The sequence below is a fragment of the Coptis chinensis genome, chromosome 8 (genome assembly GCF_015680905.1).
Source record: "Coptis chinensis isolate HL-2020 chromosome 8, ASM1568090v1, whole genome shotgun sequence".
NCBI classification, from domain to species: Eukaryota; Viridiplantae; Streptophyta; class Magnoliopsida; order Ranunculales; family Ranunculaceae; genus Coptis; species Coptis chinensis.
The window spans coordinates 47,024,380-47,039,699 of NC_141463.1; the positions used below are offsets into that span (position 1 = coordinate 47,024,380).

Consider the following 15,320-nt stretch of genomic DNA (forward strand, 5'->3'; position numbering starts at 1 on the left):
CCATACTTAGCCTTCTTCAAATTCATTTCCCCTTCCCCTATCACCCTATGGACCTAGCAGCAGGAACAATGCCTTAGTCCTCAACGTGAGGGGTTGACTGTTTTCCCATTAAAAGCTGATTTCTACAAGTCATGCGCACTGAACTGTCATTTAGCAGCTTTAAGAGGTACTTAGAATTGAAGTTGTAAGACGAGACAAGAGGGATCAAATATAAAACCAAAACAAAAAAATAAACAGAAGTGAAACTCAAGCCAATCAAGTACAACCTAACAGAAAGCAATGCATATTAAAGAACATGAAAATACATAGATGAATAGACAGGATACAAGTAGATAAGCTAATTAAAAACTGATACATAAGGTGATAAGAAGATGAGCCATGCAGCTAGGTAGCTATAGTTATTTATGTTATTATGTAGTTAGTTAATTATTGCTGGTGGTAGAGCAGGAGAAAGACTTGGGTGTGCTGCAGTCGTTCTTGAGACTGCAGGTGCTGTTGATGGGGAAGAGTTGTAAGGTCTTGAGAGGCCTAGTGTTGCTGCAACAAGCAGGTGCTGGAACCATATCCGTCATAGTCGCACTATCGTTACCATACATCTTCATCCACTTCTCCATCTCGGTCATTGGAGAAATAATGTCCATCTTCCTAGTGTAATTCAGCACTTGAGTTGATGCCTCTTGTGGTACTAGCCCTTCCTACTCCATCAAAAGAAAAGATTATACAACAATATGACTAAGATCCACAATTAATATTTATTCTATACAGAAAAAGTAAGTAAAAATATGAATAAAAAATCGTCTATACATAAAAGCTTGCCTGGGGGAGCAACTGGAGAGAGCTATAATTGTAAAATGGCTGTCCAAGAGGATTATAAGCTGCTTCAAAATGATTAAGGAGGTGGTGGTGGTAGAGGTTGGTAGGGTGCAGGTACATTTGCTGTTGCTGTCTACAGTACAGTTTCCTTCTAAGCTTCTGCCTGTCTCTAGCTTTATGGTTTTGAAACCAATAGAAAACATTTTTGCCTTCAATCTTACCATAAAGTGAAAGATGAGCAGTTATTTGCTGAATCTGAGTAGAATTGGGTGTCTTAATCCCACCTCTATACATCTCTTCAAGTATCATCAGCTGCTCAGGTGTTGGACACCATCTTGTTGAAGCTGCAGGTGACATCTCCTTCTTCTATCTACTATACCCTAGTTTCACCCTGTTCCACTCTTCTTTGATTTGTTTTCAACTTTTGGAGAGATGCATGTGACAAAGTAGCTAGACAGCAGGAATCAAAATAAATAGAGAGAAAGAGATTGAGGTATGAATAAAAGACAAAAGAGGAGGAAAAGTCGAGATCAGAGACAAAAAGGATGGAGAGAGAGGAGCAAAGTAGATAGAGGGGGTAAATTAAAAAGGAATTGAAGGTACTACAGTACTAATAAGCAGCATGCATGCAGTTGCTTCTGATTATGTTTCCTTCAGAGTGGTATTTAATGTGGTTTTCAGTCCATGCTTTTCTATGCATTTCTCCTTGTCTCTATTGTGAGGAATTGCTTGAATGATATCGTCATCATCACCTTATTATTTACTCCTTAACTGAATATGTAGTCATATAGACACTAGACAGTAGACATATGTAGCAGGTCTCTCCCATTCCATCCCCATTACTTCTGAGTTCTGACTGTACCTCTGTCTTTCTCTCTCTCTTCAGGACTTCAACACTTGATGACTACGTGTGTATGCATGCTGTCTGTTGGATACTTGGAATCCACAACTAGTATCATTGTACACTCATATGTTGTAAAGTTCAGCTTTAAAACCAAGTACTGCACAAAACGTAACATCTAGACAACCAATTCGGAATCATAAAATCATGCAATCTCACAAGACCACACTATAATTGTCCGACAGTTTATAACTTTTTGTAGGTGCACAGAACAGGCCATTGAAGTGTTATGTCATTGACTCGCATCCTGACATGGTATAGACTCAAATGTTAAGTTTTTATATGCAAGGCGTCAGACGTGTAAGCGTTCCATTGCATTCTCTTCATCAGTTTGTTTTGGCCGCATCCTTAATTTCCCCCGTCCAATTTAACTGCAAAATTCGGTTCTACATGATCCTAATTACCCCCAGTACTTCAAATTTAGGTAGCACATGCTAGCACTGTTTAAATTTCTTAAGCAAAGTACCATGTGCTGATGTGCATATATATAGAAAACAAAGGGTAGGGATTACCGGTAAAACATAATAAAACTGAAGGGCCCAAGAAGGAATACCACTTGTGGCAGTGGTATCAATCGTTTGCATAGAGCTTGAAAGGTAAGCAATGCGCTATCCGTCGTGGGACCTATGACTTGTCCTAGCAGAACGTGGCGAACTTGAAATAATGCACTTATCAAAAGAAAACTTGGAACAATATGCTTATTCAATTCTTCATAAATGACTAGTGACTTATCTTAACTAATGAAGACCTCTTCAACAGACACTCTCAGAATGACATTATTAGGTGGCTACTTGAAACCAACGTGCAACAAATTCACTGTTTAAACTTAAATCAGTTAAGCTTCTTCCTAAATAGAAGTACTGTAGTAGCCAACAAAACAACCCCGGTCAGGTTGGATATGCATCCTTTCGAAGGACGAGAGCTAGCTTTTGGCAGCTTAACAATGGTCAACCTAAAGGTCGAGAATATTGTGATCGAGGAACTGTGTGCCAGTAAATAAGTTCCTCAAGCCACTCCACTCATTGCTAATTGGTCTTGATCGAGTCACGTTATTGCTCAACTCAGGTATGTTATTTCTATATCTATATATCTATACGGCATACCTATCTATCTATATATCATCTCTCTCTATATTGGACAATCTCTTTTCTAGGTGGTGCATTCTTGAGACATAGGTATGCCACATGGACACTCTTAATTAATCATAAGAAGTTTCCTAATACAACATGAACTCTTAATCTTAAGAAGTTTCCTAATATAAATCAACATCTGACAAAGAAATTTTATACGACTCCAATAATAAAACATTGCTAAATCAACTCTAAAAACTTATACTAATAATTATTAGTCATTGAATTTCTCACAAAAATTTCGGAGATGTGAATTTTAGAAATGATTCCTGCCATTTGATGGGGTCTAAAACCTTGTTAATATTAAAGCTCCCACAAAGGATATTTTTCTAGCTCTCCTAAAATTCTACGTCATCAAGTCCTATTAAAACGGGAATTTCTCTCCTCTTGAAAAGAAAAATTCAAACAGTTCTAATTAAAACGGGAATCATTCTTCTATTATAATGGAAATTCATCCCTTATTGAAAGAAAAAAATATATAGCACTTTAAATTAAAACGGAAATCCTTCTCCTATTAAAAACAACTTAGCGACGAAAATAGGAATCACGATTTGTTAGAAAATTTATATATATATAGTTATGATTGTTGAGAAAGTTGATAGCAAAAAAAAAATTGTTGATAAGGTATTTAAAAGAGTCGGTGTGTATGCATGGGTTTACTTTCTAGTTAATATTAAAGCTCCCACAAGGGGTACTTTTTAAGCTCTCTTAAAATTCCACATTATCAACTCCTATTAAAACAGGAATTCATTTCCTATTGAAAAGAAAAATTCTAGCTTATAATTAAAATGGGAATTATTCTCCTAATATAATGGAAATTCCTCTCCTATTGAAAAAGAAAAATCTATCACTTCTAATTAAAATGGAAACCATTCTCTTATATATTTAAAACGTGAATCACACTTCTAAATTAAAACGGGATCCCTCCTCCAATTAAAAACCGGGAATCATTCTCCTATTATAATAAAAATTTCTCTCCTATTGAAAAAAGAAAAATCTAGCACTTCTAATTAAAACGGGATCCCTCTTCCTATTAAAAAACGGGTTTTTATAACTTAATTAAAACAATTTGTTGAGAAATTAAAATGGCCACAATGGGTATTTTTCTAGCTCTCTTAAAATTTTACATCATCAACTCCTATTAAAACGGAAATTCCTCTCCTATTGAAAAGATAAAATTCTAACACTTCTAATTAAAACAGGAATCATTCTCCTATTATAGTGAGAATTCATCTTCTATTGAAAAAGAAAAATCTAGCATTTCTAATTAAAATGGGAAACCTTCTCATATTAAAAATGGGAATCGCACTTCTAAATTAATTAAAACAATTTGTTAATAAATGAAAACGGGTTTTAAAGACTTGATTAAAACAATTTTTATGAAATTAAAACGGGTTAGTGACGAAAACATGAATTACGATTTGTTAGAAAATTTATATATGTATAGTTATAATTGTTGAGCAAGATTTTAAAAGAGTCGGCCGGTGCGTATGCACATGTCTACTTTCTAGTATCTTAATATTAAAGCTCCTACAAAGGGTATTTTTCAAGCTCTATTAAAATTTTACATCATCATCTCTTATTAAAACGGGAATTTCTCTTCCTATTGAAAAGGAAAATTCTAGCATTTCAAAAGAGATTTTAAAAGAGTCGGCCGGTGCGTATGCACATGTCTACTTTCTAGTATCTTAATATTAAAGCTCATACAAAAGGTATTTTTCAAGCTCTATTAAAATTCTACATCATCATCTCTTATTAAAACGGGAATTTCTCTTCCTATTGAAAAGGAAAATTCTAGCATTTCAAAAGTAAACGTGAATCTAACCTTCTCCGATTAAAACAAGAATCGCACTTCTAAATTCTATCAAAACGGGATCTCTCCTACTAAAATGAGAACAACAATTTTAAATTAGGTATACTATTACAACGGGATCTCTCCCCAATTAAAAATGGGTTTTTAAAAGACAATTAAAACAATTTTGTAACGAAATTTGTATATGTTCTTGAGCAAGTTTTCAAAAAAGCTAGTGCGTATGCACGGGCATACAAACTAGTCTTATTATTAAAGCTCCCACAAAAAATCAGTGCGTATGCACGAGCAGACACATCTAAATTAAAGTCAACTATTAAAATGGGACCCCTCCCCCCAATTAAAAAACAGGTTTTTAAAATTTAATTAAAATAATTTGTTAGAAAATTAAAATGGGTTAGCAACTAAAATGATAATCTTTTCCCCCAAATAAAACAATTTATTATAAATTTTTTATATGTATAATTATGATCGTTAAACAAATTTTCAAAAGAGCCAATGCGTATGCACGAGCCTATATTATAGTCTTAATATTAAAGCTCGCTCCTACAAAAGTATTTTTCGACCTTTATTAAAATTCCACATTATCATCTCTTTTTAAAACGGGAATTCATTTTTCTATTGAAAAGAAAAACTCTAACACTTCTAAAGTAAACGAGAATCCTTCTTCTATTGAAACAAGAATCACACTTCTAAATTTTATTAAAACTGGAAATCTTTCTCCTACTAAAACAAGAATCACACTTCTAAATTCTATTAAAGTGGGAATTCCTCTCCTATTTAAAATGGGAATCACTATTCTAAATTACGTAATCTATTTAAACGGGAATTCCTAACCTATTAGCTTGTAAAATATTCCAGATGGAAATAAATAAATAAAAATAAAATAAATAGAAATTAAAAAAAAATTAGCTACCTCATTGTGAAATTGGATTAAATCTTGATTATAAAATTTGACTACTACAAAAGTATAAATCGTTGTGGTGTGGACGTGTGGTTACCCGTTAATTGTTTACCCTCCCGTTAGATGAAGCCTGTGTGGCTGTGTAGAGACTAGAGAGCACCAACTACTATTGATATAGAAGGGGATCCGTCGTATTGTCTAGACTCTTGTGTAAGTTGTAATAGTACGAGCGTACGACTATCTTTTCTTGAAAAAGTATTTAAGGTGAAGTTATATAGAATGACTCACAAATAAATACAAAAACAAATAGCAACAAAACTGAATAAACTATTGATGATCTCTACCCACAAAAATAAAAAAACAAAATCCGTAAAAACTTACTATACATCCCAAGTCCCAACCAAGACCCCATGAAGATGCATTGACGGGTGCATGAAACTATCTATGCAAAGGGGACAACATGGGTCATGGATGTACAAAGGCAATAGAAATTCCAATTGCGTTTAAATGGTGTCAGAAATCAAAATTGACTAATGAGGACTGGTGTGATCATATGTGATTGCGTGAATGATCGAACAAACGTCATCACAAAAATATTGATTACTGTATAAATGTAAAAAAAAGCCGTAAAAATGGGGATTGGGCTTTGGGCTAAATTTGCCTCTCGAAACCCAAAATTACGTGTACAGCCTGCATGTTAAAAAGGAAAGAGTCAACCTCGAATTGCATGTGAAAGGTCTATCACCTCTTCAGTCTTGTCCCAATGAAAAACCGAGAACACTTGCTGGTAATTTTAACACTTGCTATAGTTCATGACATCATAACTTTTTATTCCATTCAAGTTTACTTTTAACATGTTTATTTAGCAAAACACTTCACTTATTGCCTAGGAGGAGATGGAAGGTTTAATTACTAGTTCGTGTTTATATCTTTATTGTTTGTTTTATTATTATATTCAGATGTTTCTTGTGTTCCTTGTTTGGTTGGTTTGCGAAGAATTTTACAAGTAATTTGTGATTGATGATATTTTTTTTCAAAAACTGTGCTTTGGATTGATATTTTTTTCAGCCCTCGGTCGGACAATTTCTTCAAGATTGAGGTGTACAAATTTGGTAAAATGAATAAATGGGAGTTGTTGTAATTGAAATAAACTAGTTCTTCTTGATAATTGTTGTTGCTCCTCTTATACTACAAATTGAGCTTTAGGAGGAAGAAGTGGTCGATGTTGGTTCCAATGAGGCTCTTGAGATTAATGGAGACGGCAAAGATGACCTGCCAAAAAGAAAGGTTTAGATAAGATTTGAGGTTAGCCTAAAGACATAAATAAACAACCCGAAAACTTAAGGAGAAATGGTAACGTGATTGATAACAGGTGTCATATGTTGCCATGCCGAGAAGTCAATCTAACTACTTTAAGGAGTTTTTTGGAGCTACTGGGTTCATTAGTAAATGGTCTAATCAATTGGAAATGCTCTAATTTCTCCACAGCTGGTCGTGTTATTTGGAAGGTTTTCTTTCATTCTATTTGCGTGGGATTTCGTTAGAGTGAATTAAAAGAGTTTTTTGAGGACTTGGGGATTCATTTTATTTCGTTTCATGTAAAGTCAAGACTGTGATATGGAATTGGGTTTTTGTTAATCTTGTGACAAAGGGTGTTAGGTTTACTGATGTTACAATTAAGATGGTAAGACTTAAATTTGGCAGTGCACTGATGTAATATATTTGTAAGTTGGGTTGTCGTGTGACTCCCTCTATCGATACTTTTTAATATTTCTTTTTTTAACTTGCCAAAGAAAAAATGTGCATTACTATCACAAGCAGAAGTTTGTGTGGTTTGGGAAGACATGGTACAATGGAGTACAAACCACTGAAGGTTTTATATAATATATAATAGATATACATTTTATAAAAACTTCAGTAAGAAATAGGAGGCTCTTGAACAACAAAATGTTTGTATTAACGGGAGTCGCTTTTGAAAATTCAACTTCTTAAGCGGCCTGTTTTTTGCCAGGAAATTAATGATCTATCTCGCCTAGTCGCCTGACTGGTTTCCAGTTCTTGAGTTAATGATCAACCTTGCTACACAGAAACCTGGCACTTCTAGTTTACCATACAGGAGGGTTCGGAACTCCAAAATCATTTTCAGAGTGCTGTTATATGGGGTTGGACCTTGTCCGAAGATAAATATCTGGCCAAACAGATGTGTTACGTGTTCTGTGTAGGAGTAATCAGGAATCCATTTGATGATGGTGGATCTGGAGCTAGTCCTTGGCTTCATTCAGATGGCGGACGGTATTTGTGGATGGCAATGCTGAAGTTCTAAGTTGGCTTGCCTTGCTATATGCTAAAATGTCCTTCTTACGAGTTTAAGTATATTTGAAGGCAATACTCTTCCTTTGACCATGTTTTGTGTTTCATTAAGATGGCCATTCGGGTTGGATGATCTTCCTAATAATAGGGGTCTTCAAGTTGATGATCTCAAGGTGAGATGCATGATATATTACTACCTTGATCTAAACAGATTGTACTCGATCACACTATATATTTTATATTGATAAAGTTCTTTTTGTTTAAACTGAAGGGAAAAAAGGGGTTTAAATACATGTCGGGTACAATAAGCAATGAATTTTATGTGCTTAGTCATATTATTTTCCAGATGGTGTATTTATTTTATGATACTGAAGGCTAGATGACTATCAACAAATCATGTTAAGGTTTTATTAGATACGAAAGAATAGTATAAAATCCTGTTCTGATTTTTTGAGAGTTTTTCGTATGCATCAAATGGAAAATTTTGTGTTATTAAATGTCACAGACAATCCAACTCTAGAGATGGACTTGCTGAACCACTTATATATGTGTCTACTTTACAATCATTAATTGTCCTTATGTCTTTTCATAAATACTCTAATTTTACTATCAATGTTATTTTTTTATATCTATTTACCAGTCACACCACTTTTGTTGATTATTAGAGTAAAATAATTCAACCCAGGAAAAAAGAAAACCTGTTCATCATTTATAATTTAGTCAAGACATGTGCCATCCTTCAGAGGTCAGCGATGTCAAGTTCTTCGTAACCTTGCCTTTTCTGATTTTCTTTGCATTATAGCCACAAGATGTAGATTTTCAGATCTGAAACTCTTGAAAAAATGTAATGATTATTTGGAATATGTCAGTATCTTGAGAAAAGAAGTTAGGAGTATGAGAATGCTGCATTTTTGTGGAATTGATGATAAGAATATAGAAATGTGTGGGGAAGTGGAAGTTTTTGCTTGCTCTCACCTCTCAGGATACTCTTTTGGAAGACAGTAATAAACTGGTGAAATACTTGGTTAACCGCCATAATTTTAACACTTTAGACTATTTTTCCCTGAAACTTCTCTTTGTATGTACAATTGTCATATCCTGGAAACCTTAGCGAGTGATTTATAATTTTTTCTGTTCCTCTTTGTTCCATCTACAGGTAAATTTTGAGGGGCATCGTTCAAGGATTTTATTTTAGCCCCAGGGTTTCAGGTTAAATGGATAGTACTTGTGAAACGCTGGAATGTGGGTCCCCATTAGCCAATGTTTATGAGATTCCTGGAGAGCCTGCTATTGTAATTGATGGGGTGCCCAATGTGGATTCTAGTAACCATTTTCAACCTCATACTGTCACTGCAAATGATGCACAATCAAAAAGAGACCCTGGTTTTGGGGAGTGGTTGGAAGGCAGGGTAGTTGAAAAGTCATTTGGGGAGCAACTATATTCTGGCAAAGTGACTAAATTTGAAAGAGAAACAGCTTGGTACAGGGTGGTATATGAAGATGGTGATTTTGAAGATCTTGAATGGCACGAGTTAGAGGAGATACTTGTGCCGCTGGACGTTGCAATTCCACTGAAAACTCTGGCTTTGAAAAGGCTGAGGAAGAATGAGAAGAATGCCCAGAAGTCAAGTGGAAACCATCCTACATCAAGAAGATTGCACATACCAGCAGATGTAAAACGCAGAAGAGCTAATCAGTAGTTGAAGGTAATATGAAATGTTTCCAGGGAAGAAAATAAACTGCTTATTATTATTGTTATGTTTTTTCGCTTCAGACCTATAAGTTACCCTCGTATTATATATGAGTTTGAACTGGAGACCTCCTCCAAGGGTCTTGCCAGCTGATCCGCTGGCCAAACTTATAAGCCAGCCTAATCTAAAATGCGATATAAGAGGATATAAGCTGCTTTTGACATCACAGGGCTCAAAGCAAAAACACAACACAAGAGGGCATCTATTTCCCTATTTAAATGTATGCGTTCAAGTTTCTCTGATTGTTTTCTTTTGTACACTTGTTAAACGCTAAGCTGAATGAAAATTTAAATGCGGACTACGGAACTTGTATTTTACAGGACTTACAAGAGAGAAAATTGTTCGTACAATGCTCTAGTGGCCTATTGGTCTAAAAGTTTTCCTTGTGGAATTGGAAGCGAGTGGTCGTGTTGAGGGTGAATTCTTGGCAAAGGTCCCTCAGTTGTTTGGTAAGCACCGGGCTTCCGCAGTAGAATACACCTGTAAAACCATTTCATAAATTAGCAAACAAGGTTCTGTTCTTTCTGACACGAGTACTTGTACAGAGCCGGTGTTAACAAATTTTTAGGTAGTCAGTATTTTATGAGTTAGACCTGAACCTCTGGTTCAGCGAAAACTAAAAGTAAAAGACGTGAAGCTCCCCTGCCGCCTTTGAATATTAATGCGTGGGGACAAGTGAGATACAGCTTACCTATTCGAGAAGATCTGTGGACGTTAGTTAAGTGAGTAAACACCTTTCTCCAATTTGGTCTTGCGAAATGTGTTCGTATCTGGGTCAGTTAAAGCATTGTTAGATAAGGTAAAATCCCATAGCAAACAAGTCTTTATGATCCATTTACCCGAAACAGAGCAAAAAAAAAGTATTATTTACCCGACTCTCGGAGACAATATCGACTCCGTTTTTTGCATGCTGAAGTGACTGTACCATGGTAATGAGTGCTGATCGCGCATCACCTTCTTCGTACACGCTTGTCAAGTAGTTGTGCATTTCTATGACGTGCTATGTATCCCAGTATAATCTGTCAGTTTGGTGAAGAATAATACTCTCTCTCTCTCACACGCACACAGACACACACACACACACACAAAAACAGACACACGGACACACACACAGTATCAAGCAGATTTTTTGGAAACTTACATCTTGATCAAAATCTACTATATCGTCCATGACTCCTTTAAACCACTCAAATGAGCCTTGCTCCCTTGTAACCCAATAGAAGTATGCTCTCCCTGGACCCTTTCCCTTCCCTCCCGAAGGGTATCTGCTTACCTGCATTTGTTTTAAACTCCTAGCCATTTCAGTACCAGTTTTTAGTTCCTTAATCCAGACAAATGCTGGATTTATAAACTTTCATTACTCACTGTGTAACTTGGCTTAATATTATTCAGGAGGTCCTTCAGAATACTGATAAATGGTGTTGCCCCGATCCCCAGGCCTATGAGCAAGAGAATGTCGTACTTCTTGTAGTTTTGAGCAGGGGCCCCGTATGGTCCTTTAATCAGCACTTTTGGGAACCTTTTTACCACATAGAAACATATCAGACCTGAGCCATCTTCAAGTAATAAGAAAGTGGGTAACTTGCCTCACCTAGCCTGTGCTTTAACGAAATCTTTCATCCCAGTTGTCTCTACTCTTGCTAGTCTACCTTTTTTTGGTTCAGAAGCCGGAGCTTCACAAACCTGCATGGAGGAAGCTCAAATATCTTCAGTATCCTCTAATGAGACCTTTTGTGTTGCCTAAATTACCAATCAAGCAACAAACTATACAGCTTAAATGATTACCTCTTGAAATCTGTTTCTAAGTTCTGTTGTCCAATCTCCCAAGGTCCGAATGTGAATGCTTAAGTAGTCATCTCCAGGCGCGGAAGTGATGGAGAAGGGATGCCTATAGAATTTTCAGGTCAAAGTCATTATTTGTTTTCTACAAACTGTCATTATATTGTCAGTAAGGAACTTGTCACGTACCACTCAAAGGGGGATATATTTGGACACTTCACAAACATGTACATGCCGCTCTCGTATCTGAATCCTGGTGGTTTGCTCATATACAATGCAAGAACATTTCCTTTATATATGACAGCCTATCAAGTGGCAAAAGTATTAGCTTATTTGTGCAGTGAAGTACCTAATAATGAAAACTTTCAACATGGTGAGTTGTGGAATCGTTTCAACTCCAAGTGATCAAATCATAGAGACATCTTAGTTAAATGATATTAATGCTGGGTTGAAAGTACTTTTTTAATCAGGTTGCTTAAGTTTCAGGCCAGTTGAGTTTCTACCTACTGATATATATGCTCTGTTTAATACTTTAGGTAGGTAACTACGAACCCTAATAACGTCCACATCATTGTGGCTTCGGCTTCCAACTAAAGATGCGTGCATTCTCTCACTAATGTAGAGGAGGACCGGAATCATTATGTACATCCATGTCTGTAAAGAAAAAAAAAAAAAAATCCAGTCAGCATTGATTTCTATTATTCCTATCTGAGTATTCAAGATGACGAGCCGACTTACTGTTTTTTGAGTCCATGGCTTGTCGAAAATAAGGTACTGGCCGTGAAGGATCAATAGGACATAAGCAAATGCTAGCAAATGATGTGCATACCAAAAGGCATTGAACCCTGCCAACTGATCAAACGGCGGTGCTAACTTGACACCGCTCTTTCTAAACCAGTGGGTGGCAAGTGTGAAGGAGAATGCCATTATGATGATCATGAGGAAGCCAGTAATATCAACACTGGTAGAGAGCAATCGAGAATATGTAGGCTGCTCCACATGGTAAGCGAGACCAAGATAAATGTTGAATTTGTCTTTCGGGCAATAGACGAGCCGCGGGAAATTACAAGTTACATGCATGAACGTATGAACAAAAGTCTGAATAGCGATACCCATCGCAATGACCTTGTGGAAATTTATATTCTCGTCAAAGGGAATGAATCTACCTAGAAGCGTTGATCTGAGCCTTGTAAGCGTGTTTCGACAAACAGGTAGGAGAATGAGAGCCATATTGAGCTTGAGTGTTTCTGCGGTTCCCTTGGCAATGCAGACACAATGTCCCATAATTTCAAAAGCATTACTCCGCTTTACTTGTTCGTACTTCCAAAGGAAGAGGATCATATTAGCATTCAACCACAATGAGACTATCCATATTTTCTTCCAGTTCTCATGCATCAATTCAAGATTCCTGTTTATGAATCTGCTGACTGGGCTTCTATATTGCTTTGGGATCATTGTCTTAGTGAGTGTTTCGGTTCGTCTGGAGAATGTGCTGCCTTGACCAGTGCTCACCATACCCCGCAGTAGAGTCTCTAGTTGCCACATCTAAGGGGGGGGGGAGGGGGGAAATCAAATTAACAACCGGTATACCATTCCAATGATCAAGTTTTATTGCATTCCAACAAAGACGAAAGCTAGTTCATCACAGTATGGTACCTCTATGTATCCTTTATGATCAGGATCAAGTTCCTCCATGATAAGAGAAGCATAAGCCGCGGCATTTCCCTTTAGATTTGCTAGTTTGTTTGCCGAGGCGCTTAGCACAATAACCTTGTCCAAAAGAATATGGAAATGCAGTTTTTAGACATTCAAAGCGAATATGATTTGAAGAAGAGGAATTTATAAGGTTACAGACCTCACCTCCTGAACTTCTTCCTCTGAGAGCTTCCCATCACCATTCTTGTCACACCTGGAGAATACAACAAGAACTCAGTTGCCCTCATTACAATGAGTACAAATGTTAAGGGGTAAAATGCAACCAAGTATGCCAACTTAATCTGAATGTGTTGAATGCGTTGAATTACGGGAGTTTTTCCTTGGTAAACCCACTTTTTGGTAGGAACAAGGGAACCTTCAAGACCTTCATGAAGAATATTTCCATTAAAAATTCTCCCATGCCCACCCTTTGCAATTTTTCTTCAAGAAACACTGTTCTTGAGGGTGGCAAAAAAGTTCCCTCCTAAGTTTTAACAGAATTTTAATTAGGAGAAATGAAAATGTTGAATCTATCCTAGTTTTTACATGTCGAAGAAAATTTGAAGACGAGCATCAAGGTCTCGATTTGTCATCTCTTCCCAAAACTTCCTCAATTGCTCCTTGTTGATGCCATCCGGTGCACTCAAGTTCCTACGCCTAGCCAACGTTTCAAAGAGCTCAGCAGCAAACTCCTTTGAATCAGACATTCCTATATAAAATGGTACATTTAATGATTCCAGCATTTTACGTTGCAGAAACATATAAAGGCAAATTTTCGTTCCTAGAGGAGAATGCATGAGTGCTAACTCACCAATGCAACGTCCAAAGTTTTCTTTCGAGAGCTTCCCATTAACGGAAAGTTGGCCAAATCTTTTCTCGACAGGTCTCCACGCATCACCTTCCTTCCCAGTCATTGTTCTATCAAGGAATCTCAAACTCATTAACCCCTTAGATGCACTTGAATTTGTTCTAGACAATGCAGGAACCTTGTTGGTAATATGGTTTGGTCCATTTAAGTTCATCTGGCCAGGTGGTTTTGGTGGTTTGGGATTAGAACTAGCGTTATCATCGATGACAATGTCTACCATTGGGTTCATATCTGTAGAAGCTGAGTTATTATGAAGAAACCACCTCGAAGATGAACTGCTTCGTCCACTCATGGAATGTGTACGCTCTATATCGTTGATACTACGACTTCTATAATCTGTCTCTTTTGATTCAGGTACATGTATGAAGGAAGGGAGGTGAAAGTACCATGTTTTGGAGAAAAGATGGCAAAAGAGACAGAGGGTCAACAAGACAACACGCAAAGATTGAGGAGGGAGAAAGAAACAGAAAAACAAAAAATATTTAAAACCGTTAATGAAGGAAATGAATGGTTGTGACTACGAGTTGAAATGGGTTTTAGTCAAGTAAATAATACCTCAAAAATAGAAAATAAATATCAACGTTGGCCAAATCCTTATCCCCAAATTTCTATTTTAATAGTTGCAAAATGAGCCTCTAATTCCCATTCATGTACATCTTTTTTTTTTTGAAAAGTTTGCTGGGGTTAAGGCAGACCCTACCTGTTTATCGCACATGGAGAAACATTACATATCTTCCCTAAAGAGTATGATTATTAGAGGGAGGTACACATAATATAAGACATCAAGCCTAAAACACTTGGGATTTCTCCCTACACTTACATTTCCGAAGGAACAAACACTGACAAGAAAACCACAATCAGCAACCCCATCAACCATAGGCTGAGGGACCGTCAATGCGTAGGGACTGTCAATGCCTAGGTTTAGCCAGCAAATACATCTTTGTTGTATATTATGATTTGTTTGTTCACTTATAGGTTCAATCTGAAATTTAGTGTATGTAGTAACGAAGCACTAACTGCATGTCTAGATGACTGATAAAAATTATTATTGCTTTATGGATATAACCACTATAATATTGTAAATTAAGAATACTAATATATTACTTCATTAACATCATTAGCTCGGTTCCTGCATGCATCAACACACTGATAGATTTTCCTTTGACAAATACCTACAAAGGTAAGTTTTGAGTTTAGTGTCTACATGGTTTTTTTAAAAAAACCAAACCATATTCATTAACATACTGCAAAGAGTTCATACAACTTGTCTCTGACTCTATCAAACGAAATACTAACAGACACTGGAATAGAATTATTACAACCCAAATCAATATTTGATTTTGCTAAATCAGCCAGCAA

General features: G+C 36.4%; 3 protein-coding genes across 16 annotated transcripts; 1 reads left to right on the forward strand and 2 right to left on the reverse strand.

The window, feature by feature from the left end:
* Positions 1-260: 260 nt before the first annotated feature.
* On the reverse strand, positions 261-1,400 carry LOC147481696 (WUSCHEL-related homeobox 3-like). The gene is made up of 2 exons (XM_086579406.1): positions 817-1,400; positions 261-695 (listed from the first exon to the last, which is right to left on the reverse strand). The coding sequence occupies exons 1-2, from the start codon at positions 1,168-1,170 to the stop codon at positions 423-425; spliced, it is 627 nt and encodes a 208-aa protein (XP_086435532.1). The 5' UTR covers positions 1,171-1,400; the 3' UTR covers positions 261-422.
* A 4,791-nt stretch (positions 1,401-6,191) lies between these two features.
* LOC147481697 (dirigent protein 17-like) lies at positions 6,192-11,738 on the forward strand. Of its 13 annotated transcripts, XR_015203954.1 has the most exons (5): positions 9,083-9,574; positions 9,789-9,839; positions 9,940-10,068; positions 11,012-11,192; positions 11,284-11,738. XR_015203954.1 is itself a non-coding variant. In XM_086576327.1 (4 exons), the coding sequence occupies exon 3, from the start codon at positions 9,083-9,085 to the stop codon at positions 9,566-9,568; it is 486 nt and encodes a 161-aa protein (XP_086432453.1). In that variant the 5' UTR covers positions 6,192-6,345; positions 7,570-8,041; positions 9,025-9,082; the 3' UTR covers positions 9,569-9,574; positions 9,940-10,147. The 13 variants fall into 13 exon arrangements, 5 of the variants coding, with proteins under 5 accessions (XP_086432453.1, XP_086432450.1, XP_086432454.1 ...); XM_086576327.1 differs by lacking the exons at positions 9,789-9,839; positions 11,012-11,192; positions 11,284-11,738 and adding exons at positions 6,192-6,345; positions 7,570-8,041 and having other exon boundaries at positions 9,025-9,574; positions 9,940-10,147; XR_015203951.1 differs by having other exon boundaries at positions 11,012-11,738.
* LOC147481698 (ferric reductase-like transmembrane component family protein) lies at positions 9,813-14,388 on the reverse strand. Of its 2 annotated transcripts, XM_086576323.1 has the most exons (14): positions 13,905-14,388; positions 13,640-13,802; positions 13,259-13,307; positions 13,055-13,168; positions 12,137-12,943; positions 11,951-12,052; positions 11,588-11,703; positions 11,405-11,507; positions 11,211-11,302; positions 10,985-11,138; positions 10,761-10,892; positions 10,491-10,619; positions 10,311-10,389; positions 9,813-10,099 (listed from the first exon to the last, which is right to left on the reverse strand). In XM_086576323.1, the coding sequence occupies exons 1-14, from the start codon at positions 14,251-14,253 to the stop codon at positions 9,990-9,992; spliced, it is 2,499 nt and encodes an 832-aa protein (XP_086432449.1). In that variant the 5' UTR covers positions 14,254-14,388; the 3' UTR covers positions 9,813-9,989. The 2 variants fall into 2 exon arrangements, with proteins under 2 accessions (XP_086432449.1, XP_086432448.1); XM_086576322.1 differs by having other exon boundaries at positions 11,951-12,943.
* Positions 14,389-15,320: the final 932 nt, after the last annotated feature.